Source organism: Protopterus annectens, chromosome 1.part0 (assembly GCF_019279795.1).
Source record: "Protopterus annectens isolate FY-2018-M chromosome 1.part0, PAN1.0, whole genome shotgun sequence".
Taxonomy (NCBI): Eukaryota; Metazoa; Chordata; order Ceratodontiformes; family Protopteridae; genus Protopterus; species Protopterus annectens.
Window position 1 is genome coordinate 1,333,925,997 of NC_056725.1, and position 12,200 is coordinate 1,333,938,196.

The 12,200-nt window shown below is 44.2% G+C and overlaps 1 protein-coding gene across 4 annotated transcripts in view; it reads left to right on the forward strand.

Moving 5' to 3' along the window:
• XRCC6 (X-ray repair cross complementing 6) overlaps window positions 1–12,200 on the forward strand; it is a 367,025-nt gene that overhangs the window by 198,486 nt on the left and 156,339 nt on the right. For all 4 annotated transcript variants that reach the window (XM_044066525.1, XM_044066544.1, XM_044066515.1 and 1 more), the window contains one exon: window positions 11,172–11,426. In XM_044066525.1, the coding sequence (XP_043922460.1) occupies window positions 11,172–11,426 (255 nt within the window). The remainder of the gene's footprint in view (window positions 1–11,171; window positions 11,427–12,200) is intronic.

The following is a 12,200-nucleotide window of genomic DNA, read 5'->3' on the forward strand; positions in this document are numbered from 1 at the left end:
TGATAAGCATTTTTCAACAGAGTCCTCAACTGGATGGAGGAAATTGCTTAATCATGTGTAACCTTTGTATTCCAGTTGATGTCAATCTGTTGCAGAACATTGGTTTATTTATTTACTGTGTGTGTGTTTATAATAAACACATGCATACACAGTATACATGTGTAGATGGTTAGTTTTACACCATCTGTATCTAGGAAAATGATTGGTGGCCATTCTGTGATAAATAAACCTAGATGTGCAGCACCTAGCTTTTTTAACCCTAAAATATAATTTTAGCTCTGTGGGATTAGCAGTTCAGTGTTGGTGCTTGGTGCATAAACTAAGCCTACAGCACTTAAGAGCTTGGCTGCAACTGGTCTGCAGTGTTTTAGGTGACCCTTGTAGCATTAGGAGCAAGTGACCCATATATTACGAGGAGTTGTAATGCTACAAATTAGTTGTGTGAAATTCAGTACTTTGTACAATATAGCCTAATTCTGTCTTTTCAGTAAGTATTGCTGTATTGGCTACCATCTCTCCTAATCTCAGATTATGTCCTTGGGTATTTCACCCATAAAACTTTGGGATATCCTCTTGTGGTCTCCCCAACTCCTGAGTACTTTGACCATCTGTAATCTTCCGCCTACTAGTAATCTGGCTCAGCAGTCTGCTGTTATCCCCCTCTGTGGCCTATTTGATAGCATTAGTTATTCTGAGCAGTGAAGCAACTACCTTATGCTTACCAACTGCTCAGGGTGTCTATCAATTGCTAATACAACCTGTAAGTGAGGTAAATATTTAAGAAATGCGTAGGCCAAACTTCTTCAACCAGCCCACTGTTAAGTTGCTTGTCAGTCGTAACGCACACTACCTGGCGATTTTGTGTGCTGAAGCTGTAAAGAAAAATTTTAGCTCTAAAAGATACTTGCTTCTAGGACACTAGCAACACCTACAGTATCTCCACTCACACTTGATGCAAATCTGTATAGTCTACCAAAGAGCCACCAGGAAAGCAGGCCTAAGCCCGTAAGGCCAACTAACAAGCTTAAGGCTATAAGGCCAACTAAGTCTGCTTCACACAGGAAAGTGTTGTAGTCAGAAGTTATTCTGCAGTTGGGCATACAGGCTGCACACTCAGCAAAGTGGGCAAATTCAATGTGACTGTAATCTGCTTGTCTGGTGCCCAGATGCATGACATCTCAAGTGCGTCAATGTCCTGTAAAACAGACAGTGGTGACCAATGTGAGAGTAAGTAATCTGAAGTACTCCACCCAGACAGACATACAGGGAAACCTAATGAAACTGTGTGTGTGTGTTTTAAGAGGTGGGAACAGTACTGCTTTTGAGTAGCATTTGGCTTTCATCTGGAATGAGGCTTAGACACCAAGAAAAGATAATTAGCTTTGTCAGTTGGCTAAGTAGTTGGTGTCATTCTTAGGGAATCCCGGTATGTGTTGGCCTTGGATGAGATGGCAGCTAAGGCTTCCTATTTTGCTAGGGATAGCTAACGCTCCTTATACCAGGGCGTCTGCATATTGGCTAAAGGTTTTGCTGCCCCATAGTGCATTTTTATACAAAGTACCCATGATGGACTTTTCAGCATAGCAAATACGAATTCAGAGTAGGACATCAAGGTGGTACTTCACAATGCGGAGTCTTAATCGAAGGATGCCAAAACAAGAGGCCCTTCTGAAGCTGAAACAGTCATATTTGTGTAGCTTCTGAGACGTAATGTCAATGTAACAAGAGTACTTGGACTTGGTGCCCATACACCTTCAAGTCCTCTGGTAAATGCAGAGATGGTATCTGTTTGTCAAAAACTCCATCACCTCACATCAGATTACCTATAACTCTAACAGAGCTCCTAGAGAGCCAAATCCCCCTTGGCAAATCGAGGTATTTACTTAATTGTTACAGCTCCCCATCAGTGTCCCCTGCATTTCATGGAAATTGCCTTAACATCAGCAAGGTGTTAATAGGACTTCAACTACTCAACCTTTGATTGGCACACTTAAAACTGGATATGCTTAGCATTTCCTATACTTTAATTCCAGTGTGCTGAATCAAACCCTAAGACTATCAAGTAAAAATTCTGATATCCTTGACCTGGTCCTTGCCACCTAATTCCAGTTGCATCCCATCCCCCATTTCTTGATCCTTGGTTAAATATTTCCACATATGTCATCTTCTGTCAAGCTTAATGGTACCACCCCACCACCAAATGAGGCTATCTTTAAGGACTTATCCAGGGCAAACTTAGTTCAGCTTGTAGAAGAGTTGGACACAATTCCTAAGACTCCCTCTCCTATTGGAGGTAAAGAGCAATCTTTCCAAGTTTGCAGGGCTGATAACAAGACCCTATTTCTTTGGGATTGCTGGCAGTTCATTTAGATAATGTGTCTGTAGTCTACTTTGCCAGCAGACATGGTGGTACGAAGACCTGCCCCGTTAGTTGAGAGGTTATGGGCAGTATCAGTTGCTATGCATATTCCAGGATGATCAACTCTGATTGACAAGCTCTCCTGTTATGTCATGATCATTCCATGAATGATCACTTAGTCCAGTCAGTACCAAAGCATTACTGAAATGGGGCTCCTTGATCTGCAACCTGTTTGCCTCTGTGAACAGTGCATGATGACTGCATTTTTTCACTGATTTCTCTGTCCAGTGGTCAAAGCAGGGCCATTAATGTAGGTCTGGCCTTTGGAGTTTGTGCTTCCCTGCCATTTCCTCTGATGATAGAAGACTGAGCTTCTCAGAGACAAATTGATTGTCATAGTCCTGTTTTTGCCCAGATTGGGTTGTGGGAGTATCCAAGTCTTCAAGCTCCAAAGTTAATGGCATGACTACTTTTTTCATTGTATGGGACCAGGGCTTTTTGTGTAGAGTGGTGGGTATTTATTTCCCAGAAAGGTCCCAGAAATCTTCCATGCAGAAGCCATATTGGGACAACTGGCAATGTTTTTCAATACCCGCTATACATTACATCCTGGTTCCCTTTTCAGCCTAGTTGCCCATATTTGTTGGAAATTGTTTACTTGAGCCTTAACTGTTCATCACATAAGCTAGATTTGACTACAGCTATGTAACTTGCTGGGCAGGATTCAACTTTTATGGCTTTCCTTAAAGTGTACAAAACCTTTCTTAAAGGAGCCTTTTCCCTCACTGGGACTTGTACTATGTGCTGGAGAAGCTGATGGTTCCCTTACTTGAATGTCAGCATCCATAAAACTGAGATCCTTACTTTAAAAAAATGCTGCTTGCTGTGACTTCAGTTAGGACATTCTCAGAGTTGCTGTTTCACAGAGAGGAGTTCTTTTTTTGCAGCAATCTTTCCTTTATGCCAAAACATAGCTAGTGAATCAAATCTGAGTCACTTCACCAAGCTTCTTTTTTCTGAAGAGATTTTTTTTTTCTAACTGGGGTGAATATCTGTGTCACTTTATTGATGCCCATAAGCAACTAAGGTATTATGTAGACAGAACCAAAGCATTTAGGAAAGATAAGGTCTTCATTTCCTTCAGTTCTCAGAAACTTGGGTCACTAACTTATGTCTGTGCCACAGGATTTTCAGACTGCATTTATTTTCTGTATCACAAGTATGGAAGGGAGCTACCAGCTGCACTGAAGGCTTCTTTGCTTAAGCCTGGTGCAGCTTCAGCAGCAGATTGTTCGAATGGCATCTCTGCTGCAGGAATAAGATCGTTACTGAACACCTTTGCAGACAAACTGGAAGTTGCTTCCATGTCCTTATCTTCCTTTGTGTGGCAGTGATCAAGTGATGTTTCTCTAGGCCAGCCTATCCAGGTGGATTGGCTAGGAACTCTGTCCTGCACATTAACGAAAACTGAATCTCTGGAGCAGACACATTTTTATAACCACCCATCCCTCCATCCCTTGATCTTTCATTGGACAGCTCTGTTACTTTATATGTGTAAAGTGGTCCGAAATGGGTAATGGAGGGTGGAGGCATGTTTTGTGAAGAGGCGATACAAGAGTAGCCTGGTAAAATTATGTCCACCAAGCAGAGCATGAGTCGTGAAAGTTTAAAGAAGACAGATATTGTGCTATAGTAAGTACTGTCCTCTGGAAAACCTGAAACGTTCCATTTATTTGTCTTATTTCTTCATCAAGGCAGAAGAAATGTAGATGCACTCAAGAAACTCAAATTTTGCCTGAAGCAGATGCATGAGCTCAGGAAGACCAAACAATTGATGTTCTTTACACGTGGGTTCAGAGCCGATCCATCGGCTCCAAGTCAGCCGCTTTCCAAGCTCAAGATCTTTGAGTGGCTCGAGGCACAGTCCCTATCCCTTGATGCTCACCTACCAACCCCAGATGTAGTTTGCCGCTGCAACAGATCGCATGATCTTTGGAGGAAGCTTGGGCCAGTAACCTTATTTTTTATTCTTAAAAGAATTTAAAACTACTTATTAGACTATCAGGGATCTGATATTTGTGAGACTTCTCATATTTCTTTTAATTGTTGTTCAGTGATTTAACTGGATATTATATTTTTGTCTTCTAATTCAGAGCGGTTGCTCCTAGGCCTTTAGCCTTTCTTGAGTTACATTTACTTGACAGGGCTCTGTCAAATTTTAATTCCCTATCTCCTTATTTTCCATAGAATTATTGTTTGTGTCACATTATTCTCATAGTCATTGCAGTTCAGAGGTCTGAACTTTCTAAGGAGTTCTGTGGTTTTGACTTTTTTGATATTCTTATCAGGGATCTGATATTTGTGTGTAATTTCTGTTTAAAATGTCTGAGAAACAAAAATCTGGATTTAAAAGGTGTGACTGTGGACAGATGACGTCCATCACCGATAACCACTTTTCTTGTGTGTACTGCTTGAGTCCACTACATTTGCAAGAAGATTGCTCTATCTGCCATTCCTTCAGTGGCAGGGTTTTATAGAGAGGCAAAGAAAATTGGTCGATAGAGGGCTGTTGAAGCCATATTTTCAAGACGCATTAGGCAAGACTGACCAGACCTCTAAGTCCTCGAAGGGGTCTAAGTCTTCTAAGGTTCATCAGAGCACAAGTCTTCTGTTCAGAGCACCTCTGGGAAGACTCGGTTGCCGGCTCCACAGCCTTCGGAGCCGTGCACCGAAATCTTATCTCTGAGCCATATCATTGTGTTGGAGCCGGTGTCAGAAATTTAAGTCCCCGATCCTTACTTTGGTGGCTTCTTCGGCTCCTTCGACCTGTTCTTCCACTACCCTTTCCGACATCGATGTGGACCGTGTGGTGTAGAGACTTTTGGTGAACCCGGCCCTGGGCAAATTGCTTTCAGCTTCGACCCAGTTGGCTTCGAAGTCTACGACCCCCCACCACGATTTCTGCTCCTCCGCCAGTTCAGCCTTTGGAGCCGGAAAGAAGATCTGATAGTGGTGGAACCCTCTGAGCAGAGGCCTGTTCCAGTGCCCTCGGCCCCGTCACCCTTGACTTTTTCGGTTCCGATCAAAGAGTGTCTGAGCTGACACTCTCTCGCTGGTTCTGGCGGGGGTGGTGAGAGTCAAACAGACACTTCGGTTCCGACTCTCCCTCTCAGGGCTTTGGCGCAGATGAGCTCTGTTCCGTCCTTTGGTTCGGAGCCCGTGGTCTCTGCCCCTGGGAGGTTGCAGTCTCCTTCGGAACTGGCGGATTCCTTGGGTTGGGAAACCAGTGCCTTCGATGCCATGAGGAGGGTCATGTCTGCTAAGACCTTACCTCTCCGGATCTTTCCTCTTCCTCCCCTAAAGGGGCGCTTTCTGTCCCAACACCACAAGTCCCTGCCAAGCATTGAGACCCAGAGCCTCAGGTAACCCCATTGGGTGACCCCTGCTTGACTGAGACTTCACCAGACTCCCCCACTGAGGAAGTCCTCAGAAAAAGACTGTGCAAGAGGAGGCATTTAGATTCCCCTCAGGAATCCTTAACATCAGACACCGACTTATTGGAATCGGAAGGGTCCCCATGGTCCTCCTCTGAGGATGTCTCATTTGCAGGCATCTTGGAAATATTAAGGCAGAGGGGTGACTGGCAGTCCCTTACCCCTACTGATGATGAGTCGGTGCTCCTGAAGGCCTTTGGGTCTCAACCTTCCACCTCCTGGGTTACTCCGCCCTTTGACGAATTAATGGACTTGGTCGCTCGAAGGGCGTGGGAGTCTCCTGATTCCATGGAACCGGTCCCTCGGAGGCCCAACAAATTTATCACCTCCCCTCAAGACAGGTCTTTTCTTACAAAGGGAGTTCCCGTTGATGCCATGGTGGTGGCGGCGGCCACCAAGAAAGAGATGTCAGAAACCTCTTCTGTTCATTCTCCTAATAAAGACTCTAGGACTATGGACAGATATGGGAAATGCCTCTTTAGTACTGCGACATTTCCAATAAGATCGCTCGACTATTTGACCCACTTTACCCATCTTCAACGAGATCTCCTCAAAGAACTTGGAGATGCTCTACAGGGCAAAACAGATGATGCTTTTTCAGAAAACGTGCACAGCTTAACACCCTTAATTCTATTGTGAACGGGTCCATGCAGCTCATTTCTTAAGCAGCCAATGGATCGAGCCGGGCAGCAGGTTCAGCAATAGCTCTGCGGAGCCAGTCCCGGAAGAGCTTATGCGCCTTTGCGGAAGCCTTCAAGTCTTCCTTTAATACCCCATTTGATGGCTCTTCCTTCTTTGGGCCTAAAGTCAAGGAGACACTTAGTCTTTTTTTCCTGCTCACACCTACTATCTGCCGTAGGAGTCTGTTTTACCATCCCCACTAGACCATACCCCAAAGGGCAGAAAGGTGGAAAAATCTGGTTCCGAAAGTCCCAAGGAGCTTTTCAGAGCACACTTGGTGAACCCTCCCTCCAGGGGCAGAGGGGGGGGGGTATAATGGTAGATGCCGCTCAGGCAGCAGAGTGGGTCCGCAGAACCAGGGTAACGGAGCAGTTCCTTGGCAAGCCCTATCAGTGCACCTGAGAGGAGGCCAGACCATTCTGCTCTGGAGGCAGTCTGGGGTCTCTTAGCTTTATACCCAGATGCCTGGCTAGGAATTGCATCAGATTCTTGGGTAAAAAGCATAATTACCAGAGGTTACATCATTCCCTTTTCAAAATCCCCTTCTATTCATACAAGAATCCCAGATGTTCCACCCAGTCTGCGGAATCTAGCAACCATAGAAATTCAAAGGCTGCTAGAAAGAGTCATCCAGCCAGTCCCATCAGACCAGATAGGATCTGGAACTTACTGCAGGTTCTTTTTAGTTTCAAAGAAAACAGGGGACTGGAGGCCCAACTTAGACCTCGGCAAACTAAATACCTTTGTCAAAACGGAAAAGTTCCGGATGGTCACGCTTCAATTGAGAATTCCGTTTCTCAAAACGGGCGATCGGTGTGCTCTATAGATCTCAAGGATGAGTGCTACCACATCATAATGGCCAGGCCATCCAGAGATCACTTGCGTTTCCGGCTGGGGGCCAGTCAATTCCGAGCTCTGCCCTTTGGTTTCACTTTAGCCCCCAGAATGTTCACCAAATGTATGGTAGTGGTCACTGTTCACCTGAGACGTTTAGGATTCCGGGTGTTTCCATATCTGGACAACTGACTCCTCACCGCCACCACCAGGCATCAACTAATTCGCGCCAGAGATTATACGATCAACCTGTGTTCCAGGTTGGGCATAACTTTAAATTTCAAAAAAATCTGCTTTATTGCCATCGCAGCATATTTCCTTTTATAGGAGCAGATCTAGACTCCACCACCTCCATGGTTAGATTGCTTCAAGAAAGAGTAATATCTTTGCAAAGTCAGGTGTCCCACTTGTTAATGGAAAGGAGAGTTCCGGCATTCCAGGTTCTGAAGCTTTTAGGCACCATGGCAGCTACATACATAGCGGTTCCACTGGGACGAATGCACATTGAGGATACTCCAATGGCTACTATTCACACAGTGGTCTTATCAACAGCTTCCAATGTCACACAAGATTCTTCTGACAGATGCTTGCAAAAAGGACCTTCTTTGGTGGTTGAAAAGCCACCAAGTTACTGTAGATCACCCATTTGTACTTCCCTCTCCCACAGCCACAGTGACCACGGATGCTTCCCTGATAGGGTGGGGGGTGGTTTCAGGGAAGAACTGTCCAAAGCACTTGGTCAGGCATGGAATCTCATTTGCACATCAATGTCCTAGAGTTGAGAGCAGTGTTTCTAGCATTGCAACACTTTTCACGACTCTCTACCTAGAGTTGAGAGCAGTGTTTCTAGCATTGCAACACTTTTCATGACACTCTACCTCGAGAGATGATTGCAATACAGACAGACAACATGTCAGTAGTCTAGTACATCAACAAGCAAGGGGGAACCAAGTCTTACCCCTTATGCCGAGAGGCCCTGAGACTTTGGCAGTGGGCTGTATCTACCGGGTGCTTTCTGATTGCAACGCATATACCCGGGTCATCCAACGTGATAGCAGACAAACTGAGCAGAGCCATTCTGTTGCCTCATGAGTGGTCCCTCAACGAGTGGCAGGATATTCCGCAGATGGGGCCAGCCTTGCTGCGACCTTTTTGCATCCCCGATGAATACCAAATGCAGAAGCTACTTTGCCCTGTACCCCCCGCTGTCAGACAGCCCAAGGGACTCACTTGTACACGATTGGCCCTCAGGTCTCCTTTATGCCTTCCTTCCAATTTCTCTGCTTCCCAGATTCTTACAGAAAGCCAAAAGCTTGGGAAGGACTGTTATTCTAATAGCCCCGTTTTGGCCTCGGCAGATATGGTTCCCGTCCTACAGCAATACCAAGTGGAAGAACCTTGGGTTCTGGACCCAGTGCCAGACCTTCTGACTCCTTCAGGTCTTCATCCCTCTCTTGTCTCCTTCAAACTGACAGCTTGACTGCTTCACTTCCCAACCTAGCCAGGTCACATGATTTGTTTCCAGTGGTTCAACATATTTTAGTTTCCTCTCACAAAGTCTCCATCAGGAAACTTTATAATAGCAAATGGAGGCTATTTGTTCATTGGGCTTCTCAGCATGGTATTGATCCCTATGTTGCCCCTATTCATAGTATTCTGGAATTCTTGATTTCGCTCTTTCACGATGGTGCTGCAGCTTCTACGATAAGGGTTCAATTTGCTGCCATATCTAACTTCCATGTGGGATGCAGTGGTTCAAACATTATGTTCCACAGTTTATGTAAAGCCTTTTTGAAAGGGACTCCTCACCGTAGGCCACCTGTCAGACATCCTGTTACTCCCTGGAATCTGAATTTGGTGCTATCTCAACTCATTCTTCCACCTTTTGAGCCTACATCATCTTGTCCTTTGAAGTTCCTTTCTTGGAAGACAATTTTCCTAGTGGCTATTACTTCGGCTCGTAGAGTTTCTGAACTACAAGCACTTTCTATCAGGCCTCCATATCTAGTCTTTTACCCTGACAGAGTGTCTTTAAGAACAAATCCAACCTTTCTTCCTAAGGTCTGCTCAGAGGCAAATTTGAACCAGTCTATTGACCTTCCTACTTTTTTCAGACATCATTCTAATAGAATGGAGTACATGTTACATAAGCTTGATGTTCACAGACAATTGAGGTTTTACTTGGACAGAGCAAAAGAATTTAGATCTGATCAACTATTCGTTTCCTATGCAGACAATAAGAAAGGTTTGTCGGTATCCAAAGTTACATTGTCCAAATGGATTTCTGATTGTTGGCTAAACAACCTTTAGAACGAGAGGTAAAAGCTCATTCTACCAGGGCCGTTTCTACATCTTTAGCCCACGCAGCCCGTCTACCTTTGGACACCATTTGTGCAGCTGTTACTTGGTCCAAACCTCATACATTTATCACTCATTACAAAGTGGACAGGGCCTCTAGGGACAGAGCTTCCTTTGGTTCCACTATACTCCCGTGAGCTGCCCAGGATTAGGGTGCTTGGGATGCTGCCCACGTGTAAAGAACGAATGGCGAGATTGAAAAACTTCACATAAAGAAGTTATGTTCTTACCATAACCTTCCATGTGAGTTGTTCATCTCGCCTTTGTTCTTACACTCCCTCCCACCTTCCCCCTCCAGGTTATGGAAGAACAGGTATGACTGGTGGTCTGGTTGGTCTTGCTAGTGTCCTTCTTTCCAGTCAGATTATTGCTTAGCTATTGTGAATAGTTATGTACTATGTACATTGTTTGTTTGTAATTGGTTGCTTAGTGTGTTTTTTTTCTTGCTGGTTCAGCAAACTAGATTTGGGGTTGGTAGGAGAGCATCATGGGATAGGGACTTTGCCTCGCTACTCAAAGATCTTGAGCTTGGTAAGCGGCCGACTCGGTGCCAATGGATCAGCTCAGAACCCACGTGTAAAGAACAAAGGCGAGATGAACAACTCATAGAATGTTATGGTAAGAACATAACTTTATCTGCTTTGCACCAGAAAGAAATGGGCTGGCAAGTAATAGTTAATCCTCTCTATGTAGACTGCCACTTTCATTATGTTTTGCCATCTGTTAGTAAATAACTTTGAAAAGGTTTTAATCAGCGAACACTCCTAATGGCTTGGTTACTTCTAGTACATGCTTTAAAAATGTAAATGTCTAGATAGCAGACATCTGTGCAGTAGCTATTGGTTCTTGGTTCAGACCTTCAGACAACATTATTGCCGCAACCATAAGCTTAAGAGCCAGGCTTTGTTTTGTACTTCTACTGCATGAGTCAGTCTTCTAATCTTTTGGCCTTTTAGATGCCCTCCAGCTCCTTCCACCTTGTTGGATTTACGGTTTGGAATTCAACCCAGTATGCTTGGTCTGAGGGTGCAGTACATTGAAATATTTCCCTTACTCTGAAATACAGCCATCTCAGAATCCGTATGTATTAGTAGGGGTGGGGAGTGCACAGCCTATCCTTTGGGAGACAGAGGGGTTATTCTTTTAATGGGTTTTCAGTAAGCTTCATAAATTTATTTACACAGTCCCACTTCGTTTTTCTGCAACTGTGGGACTCACTATTACAGGTCTTTTAATTAATATAGGAGGTCAGTTCTTGGATACTTTGATAGCTGCAAGATTTTTAAGACAAACCTAGGCAGGCCAGTTCACCTACAACTGCAGGACAGTGAGAAAAACATTGGTGACAGACATTTTTGCCATCATTTTTTTATTTAAATGCAAATATACTGCTGTGTGCCTTCTACTGTTTTGCAAGTTTATTTTTCTATTTTTGATTTTTGCAGGTGCTAAGCGTGTATTGGAACTGGATACGTTTAAAGGAGAACGAGGACATGAATGCTTCCGCGAGACCATTGGCCATAGTTTAGACTTTTCTTTGGGTGAAGCACTCTGGGTCTGCTCTAATTTGTTTAGTGATGTCAAACTTAAGCTGAGCCACAAGAGGATCATGTTGTTCACCAATGAAGATGACCCACACGCTGGTGATAATACAAAGGCTAGGATGGCAAGAACAAAAGCAGATGACCTTCGTGATACAGGTAGGGGAAGAAGCAAGGTACAGTTTAAAGGTAACTGCAATACTAGAGGGGCAGTTGTTGGTCATAGAAATTCTGACAAGGGCTAAAAATAAAGATCTAAGTTTGAAAGACTTCTGTTATGTTTTCATTTTCTGGTATCTTTGACTTTGAGTTTCTGCATTTTCTCTGATTCCCTTTCCTGTTGGCTTGTACGTCTCGGAGGCCTCGTCTCCCATTGGTGCATGCAATATTAGAGGACTTGCTCAGCTTCTGCATATACCAGCTGTTTTCCTGCTACCACATTTCCCATCTGTAGTATTTGTTTTTGAGAAGGTTGCCATTTTCCATTCCTATAATATCTGAAGGCTTCCAAGTTTCCTTTAGTTATGAAATCAAAACTTGGTCCGATCATGGAAGTTCATATTCCTGGCTGTGGAGTGCAGTGTGAAGTATTGCCTTAAGTGGCAGCACTTAAGCCTTGACACCTCATGGAGGCAAAGTAACAAGCTTCAGACTTGCATTATATCTGCAGTGATGGTGACTTGAGTAGTGGCCAGTGCAGTGACTGGTCTCTTTCACAGATGCAGACTGTTTATATCCGTTTTATTTTATTCATTTATTAAACTAGTAAATGCGGTAGGCACAGATCTCTTTACAGGGGTGACCCAGGACACTGTTTAAGTAATTTGGTCACTGTCACACAGTAGACAGATGGAGGCAGAAGGAATCAAACCCTGGATTACAGGATCAGGCTCATCAGCAGCTCATGGCTCAAAAAAATTGCTGAAAAATTAA